The sequence below is a fragment of the Heteronotia binoei genome, chromosome 21, assembly GCF_032191835.1.
Source record: "Heteronotia binoei isolate CCM8104 ecotype False Entrance Well chromosome 21, APGP_CSIRO_Hbin_v1, whole genome shotgun sequence".
NCBI classification, from domain to species: Eukaryota; Metazoa; Chordata; class Lepidosauria; order Squamata; family Gekkonidae; genus Heteronotia; species Heteronotia binoei.
In genome coordinates this window covers 19,291,517-19,317,735 of record NC_083243.1, presented here as the reverse complement: position 1 = coordinate 19,317,735, position 26,219 = coordinate 19,291,517, and the positions used below count along the sequence as shown (strand labels likewise).

The 26,219-nt window shown below is 47.8% G+C and overlaps 1 protein-coding gene across 1 annotated transcript in view; it reads right to left on the bottom strand.

The window, feature by feature from the left end:
- Window positions 1-26,219, bottom strand: part of SYNE2 (spectrin repeat containing nuclear envelope protein 2) — a 407,300-nt gene that overhangs the window by 159,739 nt on the left and 221,342 nt on the right. Inside the window, exons 63-70 of the mRNA XM_060261546.1 lie at window positions 23,357-23,485; window positions 19,769-19,875; window positions 18,243-18,378; window positions 16,382-16,510; window positions 12,596-12,748; window positions 4,029-4,238; window positions 1,480-1,581; window positions 546-668 (exon numbers count right to left, since the gene is read on the bottom strand). Of these exons, the coding sequence (XP_060117529.1) occupies window positions 546-668; window positions 1,480-1,581; window positions 4,029-4,238; window positions 12,596-12,748; window positions 16,382-16,510; window positions 18,243-18,378; window positions 19,769-19,875; window positions 23,357-23,485 (1,089 nt within the window). The remainder of the gene's footprint in view (window positions 1-545; window positions 669-1,479; window positions 1,582-4,028; window positions 4,239-12,595; window positions 12,749-16,381; window positions 16,511-18,242; window positions 18,379-19,768; window positions 19,876-23,356; window positions 23,486-26,219) is intronic.

Sequence of the window (26,219 nt, the reverse complement as noted above, 5' to 3'; positions counted from 1 at the left end):
AGAGGGAACACTGGCTTTGAGGTAATGGATTGAGGATGGCAGAATAGCCACCGCTACAGCTTCTGCCTTTCCCTCCTTGCCACTGTGGCCTTTTCCCCTGCCACCTGTCTCCACTCCTGCTAATGCTCCTTCCCTCTTTGTACTCCCTTAAGTAGATCTCCTAATCCCACACAGCCATGTCTTGAGAGCCAGTTTGGTGTAGTGGTTAAGCACGCGGACTTTTATCTGGGACTCTTATTGATTCCCCACTCCTCCACTTGCAGCTGCTGGAATGGCCTTGGGTCAGCCATAGCTCTCGCAAGAGTTGTCTTTGAAAGGGCAGCTGCTGTGAGCGCTCTCTCAGCCCCACCCACCTCACAGGGTGTCTGTTGTGGTGGGGGGAAGTAAAGGAGATTGTGAGCTGCTCTGAGACTCTGAGATTCAGAGTATAGGGTGGGATATAAATCCAATATCATCTTCTTCTACAACGGATATGCTGTCCTCTCTTGGTAACTGCCTGGAAAGGCTGAAGGCACTGCATGCATCCAATGGGCTTGCAAATTTACCTCCAGTTTATAAACGTCATGGATCAAGGCAACAGGCAAATTAAGTCTCTCTGCATGATCTTGCAATTTCACTGTCTGCGTCTCGAAGTTTTCAAGTTCTTCCAACTCATAGGTGTTGATTTTCTAAATAAAACACAAAAGTATTGTTTTTTTACGTTTTCCGTATTAGGAGCAGTGAGGTCATTGGCATTGCCAGCTCTTCATTACATCACTGCAAGAAGGAAGGCAAGTTCCTCCTCCACCTTTAACTTTTTCATTATTGTTTTTATGTTTCTGAATGTGTATTTTAGCTCCGGTTTTGTTTTAATGATGTGCTTCTGTGGGCTTTGATGGTATTTACATGGCATTTTATTAGGTCCATTTTTAATTTGTTAGCCACCTTGGTGGCCCTCGTGAGGGCAGAAAGGTGGGGTATACATTTTGCAAAATAAATAAAGCGAGGAACAGAGAACATAGACGGCGTACCCAAGATCAAATTCACATCGCTGTAATTAGGAGCAGGGCTTTTCTTGATCGGGTACGTAGTTCCGGCTGGCTTGGTGTCAGGGGGTGTGGCCTAATGAGTTCCTGCTGGGCCCTTTCCCTACAAAAAAGCCCTATGTGAAACAATGGTGACATCGGGGTGTGTGGTCTAATATGCAAATGAGTTCCTGCTGGGCCTTTTTCCAACCAAAAAGCCCTCTTTGAAACAATGGTGACATCAGGGGTGTGGCCTAATATGTGGCCTAATATGCAAATGAGTTCCCGCTGGGCTTTTTCTGCCAAAAGAGAAATGGGAGCAGGGGAGATCATGGGCAGTATCATTAAGCTCACAGGGACCAACAAGACCACAGGTTCAATTTTGGAATACCAAACCACAAAGGGAAATTAACTAATATTGTCCGGCAGCGGGGAAACTGATTGTCTGTTACTTCTTCGAATCTCAGTTAATTACCTGGAGCTGCTCGGAAATGCTGTGCCCACTCATCGCGCCGAAGGACTGTTGCAGCGTGGATTTTTTCTCCATCAAGGCATCGTACAATAGCCTGATTTCGTTCTGTGGCAGGAACAAGCGAAAAACTCTCGGTGAACCCGGAGGTACGTTATACCAAATGAAGGGAAAATTAAACTGCCATTCAACAGGGCTGTGTTTAATCAGCACCGTTTCTTTACGTATGCACACACACACTGATAAAGAGAATTGTGGAATTACTTTCTCTCATTTTAAAGAAGAAAAGAAGAGATTTAAGAAACGCCCAGGTCTTTTTTAAAAAATCAATGACCAATTTGCAAGGGGGAATGGGGTTCATTATGGGTAGGTTTGTTATGGAGAAAGCCCGCTATGCTCTCAAACCCCTACATGGACAGATCATGCATGGCGGGGGAGTGAGATCCCCTCTCACCTCCCTGTCCGCTGTCCTTACCTCACCAGCTTCACTTACGGATGAACAAGATGTCCCGCCAAGGTCGTTGCACTTGCATTGGCCTTATGCACATAAAATCAAGCGTCCATTTGCCTGAACTTGGCAGCCATCTGCTTTCAAAAGCAGCTCACCCACACAAAAACACAATGGGCATGATTTTCGTACAGAACCAGTGCAGGGACAGAGACCACACCATACTCCCTGGAGAGCTACTTAGCTCAATTTGATATATATATTTTTAAAAACTGGGACACAATCATTTTCATTTAAGAATAAGACCTGTGTGGCCATCACAGAATCACAAGAGTTGGAAGGGACCTCCAGGGTCATCTAGTCCAACCCCCTGCACAATGCAGGAAATTCACAAATACCTCCCCCCACCACACATTCCTAGTGACCTCTGCTCCATGCCCAGTAGACCGGGAGCGGGGGGTGGGGCTCCAGGATCCCTCGGAAAACTGGCCTGGAGAAAAAAATGCTGCCTGACCCCAAAGTGGCAAATAGCATTTCCCTGGGATGTGTAAGAGAGGGCTACATCCTATGGCAACGAACTCCATATTGTGTGTATATATATATGTGTGTGTATATACACACACACACCTATATTCTGTCTGTTTGTATGTGTGTATATACAAGAAGAAGAAGAAGAAGAAGATATTGGATTTATATCCCGCCCTCCACTCCGAAGAGTCTCAGAGCGGCTCACAATCTCCTTTACCTTCCTCCCCCACAACAAACACCCTGTGAGGTGGGTGGGGCTGGAGAGGGCTCTCACAGCAGCTGCCCTTTCAAGGACAACTTCTGCCAAAGCTATGGCTGACCCAAGGCCATTCCAGCAGGTGCAAGTGGAGGAGTGGGGAATCAAACCCGGTTCTCCCAGATAAGAGTCCGCACACTTAACCACTACACCAAACTGGCTCACACACACACACACACATATATTGGCCACTGTGTGACACAGAGTGTTGGACTGGATGGGCCATTGGCCTGACCCAACGTGGCTTCTCTTATGTTCTTATTTAATAACTCTCTTTGCAAAGAAGTTCCAGACTCATCAGCTTTTCCTCATAGGGAAGGTGCTCAGAAAAGTTAACTGTGAAATCCTAAGAAAAATCATATCGTTCTAATTGGTTGACTTAGAATAACATAAATCATAGAAACAAAGAGCAGGAAGGGACCGCAAGGGTCGTCTTGCTTAACATAAGAGCCACAAAGAATAAACGTCAGATGTTTGAGAGCCATAAGACATGGAAGGAAGGAAGGAAGGAAGGAAGGAAGGAAGGAAGGAAGGAAGGAAGGAAGGAAGGAAGGAAGGAAGGAAGGAAATAGATGGGTGAGGGTGATGGAGGTGGAATGAAAGCAACTTTAACTTTAAATGCATTCTCCGAGCTGCCGGCTGGCTTGGCTTGGAGAAGTTACTTAAAGAGACAAGCTCTCCAAGCCAGCCAAGGAAGCTTCGAGAGCTGCACAATATGGGTGAAAGAGCCATATGTGATCTAGTTCAAAACCTTGCACAATACAAGAAATTCACAACTATCTTCCTCTCCCCCCCACCCCCACTCTCCTAGTAACACCCTGCTCTATGTGAGCAAGAAGGCAAAAAACCTCCAGGATCCCTGGGCCAATCTGGCCTGGAGGAAACTTCCTTCCTGATCCCAAAGTGGCGATCAGCATTACCCAGGCTATGTAAGAAACTCTTCTTAGGATTGTACTGGAAAAGGGGTAAGAAGTAATTAAAGCAGGGATAACCAACTTCTTCAGCCTGGGGGCCCAATACTCCCTGGTGAAGCTTTTTGGAGGACACAAATAAAATACCATTGATATACATGGCAGCTGCATATGTTTAAATGTCCATAGGACTTTTTTTGTAGCAGGAACTCCTTTGTATTAGGCCACACCCTCCTGATGTAGTCAATCCTCCAAGAGCTTACAGGGCTCTTCTTACAGGGCCTACTATAAGCTGCAAGAGGATTGGCTATATCAGGGGTGTGTGGCCCAATATGCAAAGGAGCTCCTGCTACGATAAAAGCCCTGACTGTGCGCTAGAGAATGCGAGGAGAATTCAACAAGGTGGTCATACCTGAAAATTACTGCAAGAGTCCAGCTCGGCTTTCATAGATTTACCCCTAGAAGCAGTTGCTTCTTGCGTCAGCTGAAGCCACGCCTGCAGGTTGCTAAAACACTGGGAGAACCTGTCAGGACTGCCGCCAGCAGAGGTTATAGACTTCAAAAGATCATCCTTCTTCTTACCAATATCAGCGTGAAGTTTCTGCAACTCCACAGACAGAGTCTGAAAGAGAGACAAGACAGAAGAGACCGCTAAAAAGGACTGTTGAAAAGGACTCACAGGTGAGGAGCCCACAGAAGTCTACTCTGAAATAAGCTTGAGACGGATGAAGACCACACATCTCGAGAGCGCTTTCACACATGCTAAAATGTTAATAACGCAGCTTCAATCCACCTCCGCGACCATTTGCAAGTAGATTTTGCAATTTCACACAGTAAAATCCAGATGCAAAGTGCACTGAAAGGGGATCGAAAGTGCGTTATTTTGCCCTGACCTGGATAGCCTAAGGCAGCGGTGACCAACGGTAGCTCTCCAAATGTTTTTTGCCTACAACTCCCATCAGCCCCAGCCATTGGCCATGCTGGCTGGGGCTGATGGGAGTTGTAGGCAAAAGACATCTGGAGAGCTACCATTTGCCACCCCTGGCCTAAGGCAAGCCCAATCTCATCAGATCTCAGAAGCTAAGCAGGGTCAGCCCTGGCTAGTATTTGGGTGGGAGGCCTCCTTGGACTACCAGGAGGAGGCAGGGGCAGGCTTTATTCAGCCACCTCCCTGAATATCGTCCAGGCCCCCCAGTAGAAGTCAGTGACCAGACGTCGCCATGACTTCCAGGTGCAGGCACACACACACGCAGAGTGCAAAAATATCAAAAAATGTGTTGTTTTATGTGTGTGAAAGCACCCTAAGATGTAAAAGCAACATCACTTTGCTTGGGGGCCACGCTGGGAAGGCCAAAGGATTTTTCAGCCCTTCAGCTGATCCTTGGATTTGCTATTCCAAACTGGCTCCTCTGCTCTGCTTTGAGCACTTTAAAGGGAAAAGCAATTTGTAGAGAGAGCTCTTTTCTCCGTCGAAATGCTAATATCAAAGCAGAGAAGCCGGTTTTAAGCGGAGGCTAGAAGATTAAACCCTCTTGCTATCCATGCATGACCCAGAGGCAAACTGAGGCTACGGGAGACTGCAGTTTGCAGGGATGAAGGGATGGTAGATGCAGAAGCTCAGTCGTATCTCTTTGAACTCTTAAGGATGCAGCAACGCTCCGCATGAGGCTGATTCACTCTGCATTTCCCACCGTCCATATTTTATCTATGTTTAGTTTGTGAAACCATGCTTTGGCTCAGAGAGAATCATCCCAATTCTGGTTTACCTTGAAAAAATATATTTCACAAGAGAGACTATGAGCAAGTGTCAGGATCTCCATATCTGTACTCTGCAGAAAAAAGCAGGTTGCTTACCTGTAACTGATGATCTTCGAGTGGTCATCTGTGCAGTCACACACATGGGTTTTCCAGCTGGAACGAACCCGACCTCGGAGAATTTAAAGCTAGCCTAGGCGTTTATTTTGGCGCGCATTCCCTCCCACTCTGGGGAGCAGGCATCCACTGCGCATGCCTGGAGCAAGGGGAAGGTGCTCCACCCACCCAGTTTCTTCTAGCCGCTGTATAGAGGAATCTGAAAAGGTAAGCATAGCATAAACCAGCAGCGGGGAAGGCTGGGTGGGCATGTGTGACTGCACAGATGACCACTCGAAGATCATCAGTTACAGGTAAGCAACTTGTTTATCTTCATCGTGGTCTCTGTGCAGTCCCACACATGGGTGACTGGTAAGCTGAAGTGCACGGAGGCGGGTGCTGGTTCTGAAAAGGAACGGCATGGATTAAGTATGCATATAGACACCCAAAAATGTTGTACTTACAGGAGAGGAGTCTGTAAGCTTCAATCAAAAATAGAGTGAAGTACAGCTTGTCTGAAGGACACGTCTCGCCATGCACGGACATCTAAGGCATAGTGCGTGGCGAATGTCGATGTAGAAGACCAGACTGCAGCAGCACAGATGTCTTCCATCGGTATGCCCTTGGAGAAAGCCGAGGACGTAGAAAGAGCTCTAGTGGAATGGGCTCGTAAATGTTCAGGTATAGGTTGTTTAGCTAATTGGTAGCATAATGCAATAGCAGCCATAACCCACTTTGAGAGTGTCTGGGTAGAGATTCTTTGTCCTTGTTTATGAGTTCCGAAAAGTCTCGAGTCCTTACGAAAAGGGCTTGTTCTATCAATATAGGAAGCAAGGGCCTGACGTACGTCAAGATTGTGTAAAGTTTGTTGACCCTTGTCACTAGGATTCTGGAAGAAAGAAGGTAAAGTGGTCTGTTTTCCCAGATGGCAAGGTGAAACGACCTTTGGGAGAAAGGTTGGATCAGGACGTAGAACCACTCTGTCATGGTGGAAGACAGTGTAAGGTGGGTCTGTCCGGAAAGCACAAACATCGCTAGCTCTTTTGCCAGATGTAAGGGCCACCAATAGTGCTATTTTCCGTGATAAAAGATGCAGTGGGATAGATGCCATCGGTTCAAAGGAAGGTTTCATTAGTTGACTCAGAACAAGGGATAAGCTCCACGTAGGTTGCAATTGACGAATTGGGGGTCGTAGGTGTAGAATGCCTTGGAGGGATGATTTTGCAGCAGGATGAGAAAACACCGTGCGTCCTTCGATATGTGGATGGAAGGCTGAAATAGCGGCCAAATGAACTTTCAAAGAGGAGTAAGCGAGGCCGGAGTTGGAGAGAGATAAGGTGTATGACAGGATTTGAGCTATAGAGGATGATGTAGGTAAAAAATTGCGATGGGCGGCATACTCAGCAAACCGCTTCCATTTTTGAGAATAAGACCTTCTGGTGGATGGTTTTCTGGCATTCAATAGAATGTGTCGGACTTCCGCAGGAAATTCTAAAAACTGATCCTCCGTGCAGTCTGTCGCAGGATCCCTGGATCGTGATGTAGGACCTTGCCATTTTGTTGCAAAAGGAGGTCCTGAGTTTGAGGGAAGTAATGAAATACACTGTTGGAGAGAAGGAGAAGTGTGGTGAACCATGGTTGACGAGGCCACCAGGGCGTGACAAGTATGCAATCGGTCTGATCCGATTGGATCTTTTGAAGCGTTCTCATTATTAGTGGAACGGGTGGAAAGAGGTACTGAAGCGGTCCTTTCCATTGGTGGAGAAAGGCATCTCCTGCAGACTGAGTCGATGGGGGACCTCGCATGTAGAAGCGTGAGCATTGGGTATTGTCCGGGGAAGCAAACACATCTGTGACAGGAATTCCGAACATTTGGAGATAGCATCGTTTGAGTGTCCATTCGTGATCGTTCACGAGTTGGCGACTTAGGGTATCCGCTTGGATATTTTGGATTCCAGGTAGATGCACAGCTGTCAGATGTATGTTGTGAGCAATGCTCCAATGCCAGAGAGCTAGAGCTCTTTTGCACAGATGGGTAGATACAGTACCTCTCTGCCGGTTGATATAGAACACGGTCGCAACATTGTCTGATGTGACCTGAATGTGTAGACTTGAGTGCTCTGTGGACCGCCAAGAGCTCCAGACAGTTGATATGGAGGGATTTTTCGTAGGCTGTCCACTGTCCTTGCACCGTTAGTGTGTCGAAATGGGCTCCCCAACCCCATCTCGAAGCATCTGTCGTGACAATGGCTGATGGAGGTGATCTCAAGAATGGCATACCTGCCAGAAGGTGTTGTTCTATTGTCCACCATTCCAGTGCTGGAAGAATGTGATGTGGGATTGTTAGTAGAGTTCGCTGGCATTGACGGTGTGGATGGAACGACCTTACGAACCACAATTGTAGGGGTCTCATGCGAAGCCTTGCATGACAGAGGACAGAAGTCGTAGCCGCCCTAAGGCCCAGCATGCGTTGAAAGATGAGAGCTGTCAGGGTGGGATGAGATATGATGGCATTGGCTAGGGTCTGAATATTGTGAACTCCTTCTGCCGGCAGGTAGGCTTTGTGAGCTATCGCCTATAAATTGGATGTCTTGTGTTGGGACAAGGTTGGATTTTTGGAGGTTGACTTGTAGGCCTAGTGAAGATAGAAGTGTTAGAGTAGTCGAAATGTCCTGTTGAAGTTGCTCTTGGGATTGAGCCACAATGAGGCAGTTGTCTATGTACGGATATATGGAAATTTTCCATTGATGGAGTGACGCCGCCACCACTTCGTGAAGACTCTTGGTGCTGTCGATAGGCCGAAGGGAAGAGCGTGGAACTGATAGCGGTCATTCCTGACAGCGAACCTCAGGAACCTTCTGTGGCAATGGTTGATGGTAAGATGGAAACAGGCGTCTTGAAGGTCTATGAGCGCCATCCAAGCGTTCTTAGGAATTAGTGGAAGAATAGACTGCAGGGTGATCATGCGGAATTTTTTGTATCGGACATGACGGTTGAGTTTGAGGAGGTCCAGTATTGGACGTTGTCCTCCATCTTTCTTTGGGACCAGGAAGTATCGGGAATAGAACCCCATGCGATGGAATTGAGGTGGTACTGGTTCTATGGCTGCCTTGGCCAGCAAGGTAGCGATCTCTTCCTGGAGGGAAAGAGAAGGAGTAGGTATAAAGCAATGGTGCTTCGGGGGCAAAGCGAACTCTATGGTGTAACCCCTGATTGCCAGGACCCATGAATCCGATGTTATGGATTCCCGCATCGGGTAAAAGGGAAGCAGTCTTGTTGTACGGGGATGGAGTTGATGTATCGGCGATGGTGGCATCAGCAAGTCAAAGAGACTGTTTCGGGGCCATAGTCGCCTTCTTAGTCGATTGTGGTCGTGGTCGCTGATGGAATGGTTGCTTGGCTGGTGGAGCTTTGCGTTTCCAATAATCAGCTTGCCTGGGTGAATGGGGGCGCTTGTAGAAGGATGGTTTCCATCCTCTTTGCCTGTTAGTTTGAGGTTGTTGCTGGCTAACCCCTAATCTCTTGGCTCTCTTTCTGCTGTCATCTACTGTGGTTAAGATGTCATCAGTGGTTGCGTTAAAAAGACCTTGGCCGTCAAAGGGCATATCTTCTATTTTAAACTTTATGTCAGGTTGAAGTGATGAGGAAAGGAGCCAGGCATGCCTACGTAAGGCAATGGAAGTAGCTATGGTTTTCGAAGAGCAAGCAACAGCGTGCTGAACTGAGTTGATTTGTTGCTTACTTACACGGTTAAGCTCTATCTTTGAAGCTTGTTTCTGTGAAGTTTCAGGTAAGGATGGGACTAATGTATTCAGTTGGGATGATAAACTGAAAGTATAGGCAGCGAAATAGGCCAAATAATTATGAATTTTGGATGTAGCAGTGGAGAGGGAGTAGAGTTTTCTGCCCAATGTGCCCAACTTCTTTCCTTCTTTCTCCGGTGGGACAGGGTGACGTGTCTGCTTTGATTTTGAGGACGAATGTACAATCATTGAATTTGGAGCAGGATAATTAAATAAGAATTTCAAATCTGGTGCATGTATTTTGTATAGGGATTCAATTCGTTTAGATGTTGGTGGTACTGATGCCGGCTTATCCCAAGCTTCCTTCAATGCTTCTAAATGGACAGGTAGCATGGGTAAGAAGGATCCTGCAGGTAAATCAGCATGGACCAGGTCGTGGACCACGTCTGATACTCTCGGCATATCTGTGATTAGTTTTATGTTGAGTGTATTTGCCATGTTCGTGAGTAAATCCAGATAAGCTTTAGATCCCTCAGATGGAGAGAGGTCAGCTGGCTTAGTAATGTCAGACGCAGGTGATGTTGGTGACGAGATTGAATGTGATGACTCAGAGTTTTCGGCTTCGGAATCCTCTGGAGCATCTACGGGAGTCGTGGGTCTGTCAAGTGCTGGTGTCGTTAAACTTAAAGGTTTTGTCACCAGGGTAGGTCGGTCTGGTTGTACTGTATGTTTAGATGGAGCGGATGTCGAAGGAGCCGGTGATGTCTGCTTTGGTTCCTGTCAGAGTTGATAGTAGGCTTCGTCATCGTATCGGTGATGTGGATCTTCAATATGCCTGTAATGATGAGCTTCCTCTCATCATTACAGGCATATTGAGGTTGATAGGATTCCTCACGGTACCGAGGTTGGTCACGGTACCTATGTCGGTATTCTACAGATGGTGATCTAGAAGGCCTGTAATAGTGATGGTGTCAGTATGGAGATGGAGACCGAGATCTGGACTGGCTATAATAGTAATATCGATCTCTATGTTGACTTGGAGATCTTTCTCGGTACTGACGAGCCGGAGAATCCCGATGGAGTGGGGAGACAGCAGAATCTTTAAACGTTCTTGGTGCTGATACCTCACGGAATGAATGCATCTCAAGAAGGTTGGCTCGTTGTGTTTGGATTCAAGGTGGTGGTTCCATAGACTCCGTGGCTAAGATGTCTTCGGGCAGGGACTCGTGAATGGATAGTGATCGGGATTGAATCCTTATGATCTCATTAGCAATCACATCAGTGGGCATTGAAAGTTCTGGTGGAACAATTGGTGCTGTAGATTTCGATACCGAAGTTTTTGATACCGAGGTTGTACTCATGATATCCGAAGCTCCCGGATCCGGTTGGATCCTCAAAGTCGACTTCGATGCAGCTTGCGACTCCTGCTGTCGCTTAGACGAAGGTTCCAAGTCGTGGTTTCTCTTGGATTCGTCCGACTTTTTAGTATGTTTGCCGGACATAGGCTTACTGGGAGCCGATGCCACTGAAGCTGCCGGTTTTGCCACGTCCCTTTGCGGGGTCAAGGAAGGTGGCGAGTTTTGGGACCCAGAAGTGTGGGACATTACAGGCCGCAATGAAGACTCTAAAAGGTGACTCTTCAGCCTAGCAGCACGGTTTTTTCTCGCCTGTTTTCCAAATTGGCTGCAATGGGTACAAGTGTCGGTCCTGTGGGCCTCCCCCAAACAAAATAAGCACTGAGAGTGTCGGTCTGTTGAGGGGATTTTCGTCCCACAGCGAGTACACTTTTTAAAAGTGGTTTTCGGATGCTTTCCTCCCATACGCCCGGGAGGTGGGGGGGGGGGAGAAGGGAAAGGAAGATGAGGCGATAGTAAAGTGGGTAAGTTTTTTTGGGGGGGGAAGATACCAGTAGAAGAAAGAAGAAGACGAAGACGGAGACGATGAAGGAATATGAAAGTTGAAGAAGGTAATAAGGCTAGTAAGGTTGAGGAGACGCAACGAGGAAGGACTATCCTGAGCGGCGGTTAGAAAGAAACGGGTGGGTGGAGCGCCTTCCCCTCGCTCCAGGCATGCGCAGTGGATGCCTGCTTCCCAGAACGGGAGAGAATGTGCGCCAAAATAAACGCCTAGGCTAGCTTCAAATTCTCCGAGGTCGGGTTCATTCCAGTCGGAAAACCCATGTGTGGGACTGCACAGAGACCACGATGAAGATTCCTAGGTTAACACTATCTGTGGCTAATAAACCTTCTATCCATGGTTTCAGATCCTGTATTGATATACTCAGACTAACCATGGCTAGCAGAGCGGTCTATGTTTGGTTCATCACTCTAACCACAGTTGTATTAAACCACAATTTCACTTGAAATCTGAACCCCGGAGTTCTCCATTTACAGAAAAGTGTTAAACGTCCTGTTCTGAGGTTCTTCTAGTAGTAGGGGTGTCTTGGCCATATTTCAGTGCTCTGGGTCACAGCAATTCTAATATCCTAATCGGCAAATGAAAGCATGATCCGATGAGGCCTGAGCAACTCTCAACATTCCGCACGAGACAAAACAGAATTTTACAAAATGCTATAAAAATCAGAACACACCTGCTTTATTAATCTTTTTTTTTGAAGAAGAAGAAGATGATGATGGTGGTGTTGGATTTATATCCCACCCTATACTCTGAATCTCAGAGTCTCAGAGCAGTCACAATCTCCTTTACCTTCCCCCCGCCGCAACAGACACCCTGTGAGGTGGGTGAGGCTGAGAGAGCTCTTACTGCAGCTGCCCTTTCAAGGACAACCACTACGAGAGCTATTGCTGACCCAAGGCCATTCCAACAGGTGCAAGTGGAGGAGGAGTGGGGAATCAAACCCAGTTCTCCCAGATAAGAGTCCACACACTTAATCACTACACCAAACTGGAAAAATCACTGTGCAATTTGTATTATTTTGTATACCATTCTTCTGCAAATTATGCAGCCAACAAAGTAGCAATGTAGGATGCTGACACCCTTGCCCCTTAACTACTGGATGCCTTAAGAAAAACTACCTCAAAGGCCAACAACTTGCTTAATAAAAAAACCCAGGTAAACTGGCATACTTATGAAACTGGGGTCCTTTGGGAATCTTTTTTTCTGCCCTGGCTATTGTGAACTTTGATCGGCGCCAGGGGTGGAATTCTAGCAGGAGCTCCTTTGCAATTTAGGCCACACAACCCTGATGTAGCCAATCGTCCAAGAGTTTACAAGGCTCTTTTTTTGTAAGCTCTCGGAGGACTGGCTGCATCAAGGGTGTTTGACCTAATATGCAAAGGAGCTCCTGCTAGAATGCCACCCCTGGCAACACCCCCCCTGCCCTGGCTACTGTGAACTTCGATCGGCACACCTAATTGTGTGTTACCTCGTAAAGCTCCTGCTGCAGGGGGGCTTCTTGGCTGGTGAGCACGCAGGTGTTGAGCATCTGCTCCATGCTGTTCAGGCAGCAGCTGATGGCTAGAAGCAGCTCAAAGAGTTTCTGATCCAAACTCAAAGGAACGTCCCCCGTTGGGCTCTCCTGGCAGGCGAGAAGAGGTCATTTTTTTTCCTTCAAAACGTCTTGTGAGGACCTTTGCCAGTTGCATGGAAATTCGATAGGAACCACTGCAACAGCTCGTGCTGGCAGCCATCTGCATTCTTATCTCATAGAGAGCAGGCCAGCAGATACAGCCCTGGGACTTGATGAACGCAGGAAGCTATTTTACACAATGTCATTGGGCAGGGGTGGAATTCTAGCAGGAGCTCCTTTGCATATTAGGTCCAACACCCCTGATGTAGCCAGGCCTTCAAGAGCTTACAAAAAAGAGCCTTGTAAGCTCTTGGAGGATTGGCTGCATCAGGAGGGTGTGGCCTAATATGCAAAGGAGCTCCTGCTACAATTCCATCCCTGGTAGGGGGGCAACAAGAGGGAACTGAATGGCATCTTAGTGCGCTGTGATTGCCAAGTTGTTCCTGCTAGAATTCCACCCCTGGGCATTGGTCCATCTAGCTTGGCCTGGTCTGTTCCATCAGTCAGTCCTTCCCACTTTGTGTTTGAAGGGTAGCAGGTGCTCAGATGGGCATGGAAAGCCTTTGCTGTTCTGAACACTTGCTACCCTTTTAACACAAGATGGCAGGGACTGAACCAGGGACCCGTGGCATGCACAGCAAATACTCAACCCTGGAGCCACAGCAGCACCTGAATTCCCACCCGAATAACTGCATTCGAAGAATTAAGATAGTTCAAATCGATATATGAAATAAAGCATTCCTAGGCTGATCACAGACGGGCACTTCAGAGACGCCTCTGAAGTCGACCCACAAAAACTGTGCAGATGGCAACATCTGCCGCCCGTCCTCCTCCCATCCTCACCCCATCCTCCAGGCGCTGGAGACCGGCTCAAAAAGCTACCACTTCCAAAGTGGTAGCAAATCTTTGAGCTGGTGGGTCAGTCGCCTCCCCACCATCTGGATGGGGAAGGCCACAAGCGAGGCAACTTGGCGGTGTGGAACTGCCAAGTCCCCCCAAACTGTTCCCAGGGTTTGTTTGTTTTTTAAATAAACCATTCAGAGCGCTGGAGCTCTTGTGCACATGAGCGCTTGCCCCGCTCCCCAAGGAAGAAAAATGAAATCCAGCTTCTGGGGCGCCTTCCTGTGTGGAGGCGCCCAGCCGCCACACAGATGGCATGCGGGTAAGCATGTGGAGGCGTTGGGACAGCTCTTTTTGAGTCGCCACAATTCGGGACGCCTCCAAGCCGCCCCAGAACGCCCGTCTGTTCTCAGCCACAGTGACAGGAGAGGACTGTCAAGATCAGAGTTGACAAAGCTACTTGGATTAATTATTAGGGGCTCTGATCATAAGAACATAAGAACATAAGAGAAGCCATGTTGGATCAGGCCAACGGCCCATCCAGTCCAACACTCTGTGTCACACAGTGGCAAAAAATTTTATATATACACACACACTGTGGCTAATAGCCACTGATGGACCTGTGTTCCATATTTTTATCTAAACCCCTCTTGAAGGTGGCTATACTTGTGGCCGCCACCACCTCCTGTGGCAGTGAATTCCACATGTTAATCACCCTTTGGGTGAAGAAGTACTTCCTTTTATCGGTTTTAACCTGTCTGCTCAGCAATTTCATCGAATGCCCACGCGTTCTTGTATTGTGAGAGGGAGAAAAGTACTTCTTTCTCTACTTTCTCCATCCCATGCATTATCTTGTAAACCTCTATCATGTCACCCCGCAGTCGACGTTTCTCCAAGCTAAAGAGTCCCAAGCGTTTCATCCTTTCTTCATAGGGAAAGTGCTCCAGCCCTTTAATCATTCTAGTTGCCCTTTTCTGGACTTTCTCCAATGCTATAATATCCTTTTGATCAGTACTCGGGACTTTCTTTGCCGCAGAAACTCCTTTGCAAATTAGACCACACACCCCCAGATGTAACCAATCATCCTGGAGCCAGCGCCAACCAGGCAAGCTTCCCCCCCCCCACTGCCCCTTGCCGCTGCCCTCCTTCACTTCGTGGCACTGCAAGGCAGCCCCACGCTCCGTTGCCCTCCCCCTGCAGAAACTGTTCCTTCTCCCCCCCCCCCCACAGCTGGTCCTTACCCCGTCGCTGCAGCCCTTCCTCCCTTTATGGTGCTGCAAGGCAGCGCCGCGCTCCACAGCTGCCCCCCACAGCACTGCATCGAGGCTGGTCCTTACCGGCTTCGATGCAGCTGGTGTGGTATCTTATCCTTTGAAGAGCCTGCAGGAGGAGAGTTTGCTCCCCCTCCTTCCCGGAACTGGAAGTGAGGGAGAGCGAAATCTCCTCTCTTGGGCTCTTCAAAGGATTAGAAGCCGCAACAGCCGCATCGAAGCCGGTAAGAACCGGCCTTGGCGGAGCATGGCGCGCAGCGGAGCGTGGCCCTGCATTGCTGCACTGCGAAGGGAGGGAGGGCTACGGTGGCAGGGGAAGATGGAGGCAGGCAGGCAAACTAGGTGTTTGCCATAGGCACCGGGTGGGAGGGAGCCCAATTCAGAGCCCCCTTCCAGGCGCCCTAGGCAACTGCCTAGTTTGCCTAGTGGGCGAGCCGGCCCTGCCTGGAGCTGACAGTAGGCGCTGTACTAAGAGCTCTGTAAGCTCTTGAAGGATTGGCTACATCAGGCATGTGTGGTCTGATATGCAAAGGAGCTCCTGCTACAAAAAAAGCCCTGCCAGTACTACTGTGTATAGCTTAGTATACATAGGTCCCTTCTATGTAATTTTCACACCACTTTGTCACGTTAATACTTGTGCTATGCTTCAGTTTCTATCTTTTAGGCGCCAGACTTCTGCAGTATCAATTCTCTTGCATTGTTTATTGAACGTCCCATTTTTGTTGATTGTATCGGCTCGCTCTGGGCAATTCGCCTTGAGTCTGTGAGACAGCTGGGACTATGAATAATGTGAATAAAAGAAAAATTGCATTCTGATGGGTGCTACGTAATCCACCGCTGAGTCTTGAGGAGGAAGGCAGACGAAAAACAACACAACCTGAAGGATGTACGCCTGCTTTTAGGATGCTCTGGCTTTTATGAACTACAATGGAAGCTGGGATATAAACATTTTAATGTTGTTAGCCGTCCTGAGTCCGCTTGTGGAGAGGGCGGGATAGAAATTTGAAATAATACATAAATAATAAATTGAAAATAAAAATGAGGGAGGAAACAAATATCCCCATTGGCTGAGGCTGGATCTCACAGAATCACAGTTAGAAGGGACCTCCAGGGTCATCTAATCCAGCCCCTGCACAATGCAGGAAATTCACAAATACCTCCCTCCCCCCGCCACACACCTCCAGTGACCTCTGTTCCATGCCCAGAAGATGGCCAAAAAACTTCCAGGATCAGTGGCCAAAAGTGGCCTGCAGAAAAATTGCCTCCTGACTCCAAAGCAGTAATTGACATTTCCCTGGGTGTGTAAGAAGGGGCCACGAGAACTAAGGCACTGACGCAACCCTTCCTGCCCTGCCTCCCATGATCTGCCTAAATTCACAGCATCCGTTGTCAGATGGCCATTTAGCCTCCGTCATCAATACTGATTCTGTGAACTTGAGCAGATCATGAGAGAGGGCAGGAAGGGTTGCCCTCCCTCTCGCCCCACAGCCACACTGCTGGCTTGCAAAATGGAGAGAAACGCACTGAGTACCTGTATCTGAACCGATGCTTCTTGACTGAGATTGCCAAGCTGTGCGGTGTACTTTTTCAGCTCCTCCACTGTTGGAGTTCTCACACTCGACACAGCACCCTTGGGCAGGATATTTATTTTGGTAGAGATCTAACATTTGGGGAAAGAAAATGCGTTGAAACAAAGGCAAAAGATTGAAAATCGCAGATAATCACACAACGTTCTTCTCAAAAACAACCTGACAATTTAAAGCAAGAGAATCACAAAAAGAATTGGGATGTTGTTGGGACTGCTCTTAGCATCCGTCTTGGAATTTACCTGTAATCCCACAACTGCTGTACGTGCAAAAATACATGCGAGACGTATGCACATGGGGCTGAAATTCTGTCTTGGGAGTTCCAAGCCTTTTAGGGCAACAGATCTATGTCCACTTACTCATTCATTACTTTGGTGAACCACAACGTGGCATGAAATAATCCAACAAATCAATAAACGGCATGGCAGGAAAAATTCACGTCAGAGAGCAGAGGAAGAAGGACATGAACTTTCTTGGTAAGGAGATCAAGAACACCTCAACTGACTTCCCACTAGCCTAATGCCGCTCTCACTCTCCTCTTCTCCGCTCTCACTCTCCTCTGTCGGATTTCACACAAGCTGCCCTGAAGCTGCGACTTGCTCCACCTCTTTCGCGCAGCAAACAAGATCCTCTAAAAACCAGTTTCTGTTTGCCACACGAAAAAGGCGAAGCTAGTTGCAGCCCCGGGGCAGACAGTGTGAAATCCGACGGAAGCCCCACAGAGGAGCGTGAGAGCGGCATGAGGCTAGTGGGAAATCGGTCCACATTTGCTCTGAGGCAGTGAACGAGTGGACAAGCCAAAGACAATGCTGCCAGGCTTATACTACTTACTATTCCCTAAAAGTACATTATAGTGGTTAAGAGTGGCGAATCTGAAGAATGGGGTTTGAGTCCCCACTTCTCCTCCACATGAAGCCTTCTGGATAACCTTGGGTCAGTCACAGTTCCCTATGAACATATGAAGCTGCCTTATACTGAATCAGACCTTTGGTCTATCAAAGTCAGTATTGTCTTCTCAGACTGGCAGCGGCTCTCCAGGGTCTCAAGCTGAGGTTTTTTCACACCTATTTGCCTGGACCCTTTTTTGGAGATGCCAGGCATCCCAAAACTCCCTAAGGGATGCCAAAACTTTCACCATCAAGTAGAAACTGCAGAGGGCCAGGAGAGGGATTTTGAGGTCTATGGAATCACGCAGACACAGGTACAAATAGGGCGATTCTCAAAATGCCATTCTGACTAAGCATGGCTGAAATGCTGGAGGTCCCTACGTACTTTCTCAGACCCACCTTCCTCCCAAGTTGCCTGTTGTGGGGACAGGAAGAGACGGTGATTGTAAGCCACTTCAGGACTGATTTCCCACTAGCTCCTGAACCTTTCTGAGGGTTCCCCCTCCTCCTCCCCACCTACCTACCTTGTCCATTGAACAGTAGGTGCAGCTGCATAACAATCCCTGGATGAGCTCCACCACCTATTTTTCTACAACATGACCCCTGCATATGACCCTATTTAGCCTGGGGGGTGGGTGGGCAGGGGCGCTCCATTGTTCTGACTATCTGAATGAACTCAAATTCAGCAATCTCTTGGTTGCAATCTCCTGGTTGCAATCTCCACTTTAAGCTTCTCTGTTTGAGGCCTGCTGCTTTGAGGTCCACCAAGAAATGTTCTGGGAGATTAAAATGTTCTCCCCCCTGGTTTTTGAGAGCTGTGATTTTAAATCACAGGTCTATGTCCACTTATGCTTTTGCATAGGGGCTGTCTTATTTGTCCAGTGCTGAAGGGTTAGCTGGAAAGGTTTTCTGCACGAACCTGGGGCTCAGTGAATTGGCAGTGAGGGGGCTTCATCTTGAACAGCAGCTCTTCTTCCAAGTACTGCCATTTGTCACCTGTTGGGTCCTTTGTGATGAGTTCAGGAGGTCCATTTCCCAAGACGGATGCCTCATGACTGTTTAGGAGATGAGAGAGAGAGAGAGAGTTATTTTGTTGAAAGGTGGTGACCTCCCCTTCACTGGCAGTCTTTAAACAGCAGGTAAACAAACACTTGTCAGGGTAGCTCTAGGCCAGGGGTGGCCAAACTGCGTCACAGGAGTCATATGTGGCTCTTCAACAAATATTGTGTTGCTCTTGAAGCCCCTCAACCCCATCGATCGATTTGGAGAAAGCATTTCTCTCTTTAAATCACTTTTCCAAGCCAGCCAGCAGCTTGGAAAATGCATTTACAGTTGCTTTCTTTCCATCTCTCTCCCCCTCCTACCATCTTCCTTCCCCCCTCCTTTCCTCCATCATCTGACGTCCATGTCTCGCTGCTCTCAAACATCTGACATTTATTCTATGCGGCTCTTAGGTTAAGCAGGTTTGGCCACCCCTGCTGTAGGGTAATATTGGTATAATTTTTTTTCCCCCTCCAGGTGAGTAGCTGTGTTAGTCTGAAGCAGCAGAGCAAATTTTGAGTCCAGCGGCACCTTTAAGACAAACAAAAGTTTATTCAAGGCATGCGTTTTTGTGTGCACATGAACGCTCGTACCTCGAATAAATTTTTTCTTGGTCTTAAACGTGCCATAAGCATATTCTTATGCATGAACCTTGGAAGAAAACTACCCCTTCGCAACACAGAAGCTTAGTGGATCATATTAGTTGCGTCCAGGGCTTTTTTTTTTGTAGAAAAAGGCCAGCAGGAACTCATCTGCATATTAGGCCACACCCCCTGATGCCACCATTGTTTCACATAGGGCTTTTGTAGAAAGAAGAACAGCAGGAACTCATTTGCATATTAGACCACACCCCCTGATGAGGAGCCAGCCAGAATTGCGTTCCTGCTCAAAAAAAAGAAGATGAAGAAGAAGATATTGGATTTATATCCCGCCCTCCACTCCGAAGAGTCTCAGAGCGGCTCACAATCTCCTTTACCTTCCTCCCCCGCAACAGACGCCCTGTGAGGTAGATGAAGATATTGGATTTATATCCCGCCCTCCACTCAGAGTCTCAGAGCAGCTCACAATCTCCTTTACCTTCCCCTCCCCCACAATAGACGTCCTGTGAGGTAGATGAAGATATTGGATTTATATCCTGCCCTCCACTCCGAAGAGCCTCAGAGCAGCTCACAATCTCCTTTACCTTCCTCCCCCACAACAGACACCCTGTGAGATGGGTGGGGCTGAGAGGGCTCTCACAGCAGCTGCCCTTTCAAGGACAACCTCTGCCAGAGCTATGGCTGACCCAAGGCCATTCCAGCAGCTGCGAGTGAAGGAGTGGGGAATCAAACCCGGTTCTCCCAGATAAGAGTCCGCACACTTAACCACTACACCAAACCGGCTCTGGTTGTGTCACATTTGTACCTGGTTTCCGGAAGGAGGCTGCCCACCGAGTGCGGTTGCATCATCTCCACATACACTTCAATGAAGTCTATGAGGTTCTTCTGTTCAGACAGCTTTAACAGCAGCTCCTGCAAAGAAAGAACAAAACCAGATCAAGTCCGTGGCAGAAGAGCCAGCTTCCCGTAAATGTCATCCACGCTTCCTTCCACCACCATGTGGTCAGGCGTGGCAGAACTCAGACCTTTGATCTTTCACTGTCAGTATTGTCTGCTCAGACTGACAGCAGCTCTCCAGATTTTCAGGAAGGGGGTCTTTCATATCACCTACTGCCTAGTCCTTTTTCAGCTGGAGATGCTGGGGATTAAACTTGGGACCTTCTGCGTGCCAAGCAGATGCTCTACCCACTGAACCACAGTTCCTCTTCCACTGTTCCCTACAGTATTAGAACTGCTGGTCAGAAGCAGGGGGTTTCAGCTGGAACAGCTGCATAAAATTGCTGGGAATTATGCCCCTGTATAAATCGATGGTGCGGTCTCATTTCGAATACTGTGTACAATTTTGGTCACCACATCTCAAAAAGGATATTATAGCACTGGAAAAAGCCCAGAAAAGGGCAACTAGAATGATTAAAGGGCTGGAACACTTTCCCTATGAAGAAAGGTTAAAACGTTTGGGGTTCTTTACCTTGGAGAAACGTCGACTGCGGGGTGACATGATAGAGGTTTACAAGGTTATGCATGGGATGGAGAAAGTAGAGAAAGAAGTACTTTTCTCCCTTTCTCACAATACAAGAATTCGTGGGCATTCAATTAAATTGCTGAGCAGTCAGGTTAGAACGGATAAAAGGAAGTACTTCTTCACCCAAAGGGTGATTAACATGTGGAATTCACTGCCACAGGAGGTGGTGGTGGCTACAAGCATAGAGAGCTTCAAGAGGGGGTTGGATAAAAATATGGAGCAGAGGACCATCAGTGGCTATTAGCCACAGTATATTATTGGAACTGTGTGGGGCAGTGATGCTCTGTATTCTTTGTGCTCGGGGTGGGGCAAAGTGGAAAGGCTTCTAGACCCACTTGTGAACCTTCTGATGGCACTTGGGGGTTTTTTTTGGGCCACTGTGTGACACAGAGTGTTGGACTGGATGGGCCATTGGCCTGATCCAACATGGCTTCTCTTATGTTATTATGTACCTGTATTCAGGGCTATTTTCGTAGGAAAAGCCCAGCAGGAACTCATTTGCAGATTAGGCCACAACCCCTGACATCACCATTGTTTTTCTACAAGAAAGCCCAGCAGAAACTCATTTGCATATTTGGCCACACCCCCTGACACCAAGCCAGCCGGAACTGCGTTCCTGGTCAAAAAAAGCTCTGCCTGTATTCATTCATTCTATCACTCTCTCTTTTGGCAACTTGTTGCTGAGGCCGGCTGCTAAATTATACCTCTGCGCCTCCAAGATTACCAGTTTTATGACAGTCTGGCCGGCCTGCCAGCAGTCCGGCTCATGCCTACTTGAGTATGCCTCAAGAAACTTGACCATCTTTGAGCCTTAGACATGTCCCTTCCCCCTTGGCAACCACAGCTTTTGGAGAAACAAGAGCGAGGTCACAAAGGCAAGACGGACTTCACCGCTGTGGGAGGAAAGTAACGGATTCACAAAGTCTCCCAACTTTTACACCTGGAAGGGAAGGCTGACTTTTATTCCCCTAAGTGATAGGAAACTGAGTGACTTAAAAGACCACCTTCTGTTGGGAGGACTTGGGGGTATTTTTTTAAAGAAGACGACGACGACTGCAGATTTATACCCCGCCCTTCTCTCAATCTCCTACATCTTCTCCCCCCACAACAGACACCCTGTGAGGTGGGTGGGGCTGAGAAGGCTCTCACAGCAGCTGCCCTTTCAAGGACAACTCCTGTGAAAGCTATGGCTGACCCAAGGCCATTCCCGCAGCTGCAAGTGGACGAATGGGGAATCAAACTTGGTTCTCCCAGATAAGAGTCTGCACACTTAACCACTACACCAGGGGTGGCCAAGCTTGTTTAACGTAACAGCCACATAGAATAAGTGTCAGATGTTTGAGAGCCACAAGAAAAAAAAGGAAAGCTGGAAAGAAAGTAACAGATGGGGGAGGGAGAGGTGAAAAGAGAGCAACTTTAACTTTAAATGCATTCTCCAAGTCCCTGGCTGGTTTGGCTTGCAGAAGTGATTTAAAGAGACAAATGCCTTCTCCGAGTCAACCAACAGAGTAGTAGGGGCTTCAAGAGCCGTACAATATGTGGGAAAGAGCCACATGTGGCTCCCGAGTCACAGTTTGGCCACCCCTGCACTACACCATACTGGGGAGACAAGAAGAAACCTGCCCTTGATTTGTTCCCCATGGCAACTGCAAAGTGGGAAGTTCAATGAAGCAGGGACAGAACGAATCTGTTGAACAAGAACAAACAGAAATGTTGAGAAGCTGTACGAATCTAGTCTTTGTAACGAAGAAATGAAAGCCAAGGAAGGTCCCTTCAGCCAGTTTGATGTAGTGGTTGAGTCTCGGATAGGGAGATCTGGGTTCTGATCCCCACCTTGCTATGAAACTTGTTAGGTGATGTCGGGCCAATCACTCTTGGTACGGGGTTGTCATGAGGGTCAAACATGTGCTCCTTGGAGGGAAGACAGGATAAAAATAGGAAATAGTAAAGAGTCCAGTAGTACCTTTAAGATGAAGGAATTTTACTGCAGCACAAGTTTTTGAGAAACACAGCTCTCTTCGTCAGTTGCATCTGACAAAGAGAGCTGTGTTTCATGAAACCTTATGCTACAATAAAATTTCTTAAAGGTGCTACTGCAGGGGTGCCAAACTCATTTGTTATGAAGGCCGGATCTGACATAAATGAGACCTTGTTGAGCCAAGCCATGTCGGGCCGGACTGTATGCGTACCTATCTAAGATTTGGTAGCAGAAATATAAACTTTATAAAGGACACAAACGCAATTAAAGATTTTTTTTAACTTAAAATAAAATATGATTAAACCATTAGCACTCATTGGTCTTAAAGGTGTTTTCTTTGTATCTCTCCCATGGGATCCAGGGAATTGGACAAAGGAAGCTCTGTCTCTTTCCTTGCTTCCCCAGGGGGCCAGGAGGGGGAGGAACCTCAGCCAATAGAAGGAAGAGAGACTTGGCTCAGTAGCTCTGCTGTGTGATTGAGAGAGCCTGGCAAAGCAAGTTCTGTCTCCCCCTCTCATTCCCCAAGGGAGGAGCCTCAGCCAATGGAGAAGATAGAGACTTTGCTCTATAGCTCCTGTAGGATTGAGCAAACCTTGCAAAGCAAGCTGTGATGCAGAAGGAAGCAAGAGAGAGGGAGAAGGAAGCAGATGACGGCCAGTTGCTCAGAGCCCTGATAGGAGTCCTCTGAGGGCCTGATTTGGCCCCTGGGCCGCACGTTTGACACCCCTGTGCTACTGGATTCTTTACTATTTGAAGCAACAGACTAACACGGCTGATTCCTCTAGATAAAAATATGCTAACTAGTTAGCTCAAAAAGATGAATTAAATAAAGGCAAAACAATAGGCAGCACAATATTTTTTTCCTGGAACACTAAGATAAAAGGGGGATTTACCTGCTGCTGTTGTAATCCATTAAGCCTATTGAACAAAGGTCTGTCAGAGATAGTTTGAGGAAATGCGCTGGAGAAGTCCACATGGAAAGGCTTGGGCAGCTCCTCTGAGGTACTTGCATCAAGGATGAGCTGTAAAAAGGCACAGAGAAAAAGGGGCATCTTGAATGCAGGATTCAAGGGGATCTCAGGAAGAGGCGGGAGAAGACGTCTGCAACTTTAATGGGTTCTCACAATATATTTTTTCTGCATAAGCACAAATATCCAATCAAGGACAAACACAGAAGCAGTAACTGACAGGAGGAGGGAGGGCAGAACGGTATAGCCTGAACTTCTCAGATTTCAGAAGCTAAACAGTCAGTAATTGGATGGGACACAAGCCTAAACTCTGCTCTGGTAAAATTCGCCTGGAGTCTTGTGTTCAGTTTTGGACACCACATTTTAAGGACATAGACAAGCTGGAACAGGTCCAGAGGAGGGCGACGAAGATGGTGAGGGGCCTGGAGACCGTCCTATGAGGAAAGATTGAAGGAGCTGGGGATGTTTAGCCTGGAGAGGAGGCAGCTGAGAGGTGATGGGATCACCATCTTCAAGTACTTGAAGGGCTGTCCTATAGAGGATGGTGCGGAATTATTTTCTGTGGCCCCAGGAGGTAGGGCCAGAACCAGTGGGCTGAAATTAAATCAAAAGAGTTTCCAGCTCAACATTAGGAAGAACTTCCTGACTGTTAGAGCGATTCCTCAGTGGGACAGGCTTCCTCGGGAGGTGGTGGGCTCTCCTTCCTTGGAGGTTTTTAAACAGAGGCTAGATGGCCATCTGGCAGCAATAAGGATCCTGTGAATTTAGGGGGAGGTATTTGTGAGTTTCTTGCATTGTGCAGGGGGTTGGACTGGATGACCCTGGAGGTCCCTTCCAACTCTATGATTCTATGAGTACAAGACCATACAATGGTAGCAACTGAAACTGATTTGGTACTCACCAATGCTATCGTAACTGAGGAAGAATACAATAATTTGTATAGGTTTTTATTTTTGCTGCCAAGTCATAGCTGACTTATGGCAACCCATATTCCGAGGCAGTATGCCACTGCGTGTCTCTGCATAGCAATGCTAGGCCGAGGTCAGACGCACATAAAGTGATGAGATGGGCATGGATGAAAGCCAGATGCATGTCAGATTTTATGCGGTTGTCCAAACATCAGCATCTGGCAATGGTCGTTGGCTCGTTCGTGTCCCGAACTGCCACGACTGAGACGCGGACTTTTTTGATAGTACATTAAATCTGGAATAAGAATGCTTCCGACGACTCCCGCGCGTACTTTCTATGTTTGAACGCTCCGCTGTAGCCGACTCGTTGCAAGCGCACATCCGCATCCCTGCGAGAGCCCACTCCAAATGATATCATTGGGCCAGCAATTGTTGACTCAGCCTTCCAACCTTCCGAGGTCGGTAAAATATGTACCCAGCTTGCTGGGGGGGAAAGTGTAACGTTCGGGGAAGGCAATGGCAAACCACCCCGTAAAAGGTCTGCCGTGAAAACTTTGTGAAAGCAGCGTCACCCCAGAGTCGAAAACGACTGGTGCTTGCACAGGGGACCTTTCCTAAATGGGGTGGGAGGCAGATCGCCCACCTTTGCTGTCTCCCTGCCAGGGGAGGAAGATGACCCACCTTTGCCGTCTCCCCATGAGGCGGAGAGACAGCAAAGAGAGTTGCCGTGCTCCCCCCCCCCATTTAAACACCACGGCGAGGTGTTTAAATGGGGGGTGGAGGAAGATCCCCCACCTTTGCTGTCTCCCTGCCAGGCGGAGAGACAGCAAAGAGAGTTGCAGTGCTCCCCCCACCATTTAAACACCACAACAGACTCAAACAACAGACTCAAGAGTCTTTAGATGCATCCTGACTATTTCTGGAGCAACCCATAGCTTAGTGTTCCCTTTCACAGCCCATACTACTTCTTCAGTTTGTTGAATCAAATCTTTTCCACAGACTTCTCCGTTTCTCAAGTAACTGCTGAATCTCTAGAGGTGTCAAACTCATTTGCTATGAGGGCCGGATCTGACATAAATGAGACCTTGAGGCGCCAGGCCATGTCGGGTTGGGGCGAGCCATGTTGGGTCGGGTCATGTGTGTACCTATTTAAGATTAGGTAGCAGAGATGTACATTGTATAAAGAACACAGACAAAAACAAATATATATATATATATTTTTAAAAAAACTAGTCTTAAAACATGCTTAAAACGTTAGCACTCATTGGTCTTAAGGATGCTGTCTTTGTATTTTTCCCATGGGATCCAGGGAACTGGGCAAAGGAAGCTCTGGCTCTTTCTTTTCTTCCCCAGGGGACTGGGGAGGAGGAGCTTCAGCCAATGGAGAAAATAGAGGTTTTGCTCTGTAGCTCCTGTGTGATTGAGCAAGCCTGGCAAAGCAAGCTGCGATGCAGAAGGAAGCAAGAGAGAGGGAGAAGGAAGGAGATGACAGCCAGTTGCTCGGGGGCCTGATAGGAGCCCTCCGGGGGCCTGATTCGGCCCCCGAACTGCATGTTTGATCCCCCTGATCAACATCATCCTTCGGTAAGGTTCCTAAATCCAGAATACCTGGGGGTAACGTCTTCCCCTTTGATCTAGTGACTACGATGGCCACTTTCTCTTCCTCCTCTTCTGAAGAGTCAGATGCTTTAGCTGACAATTTTGCCAAAGAATCAGCCTTGTCATTCCAATACGCTTCTTCAGGCTTAGTCTTCTGATACGCTTTCACATGCATCACTCTACTATTTCCCTGCCATTCCCCAATGTACTCAGCAAACGCAGTCCACACATGTGCATGGGCTACAGGTTTTCCATCCGTTGTGCGCATGCCCTGACATTTC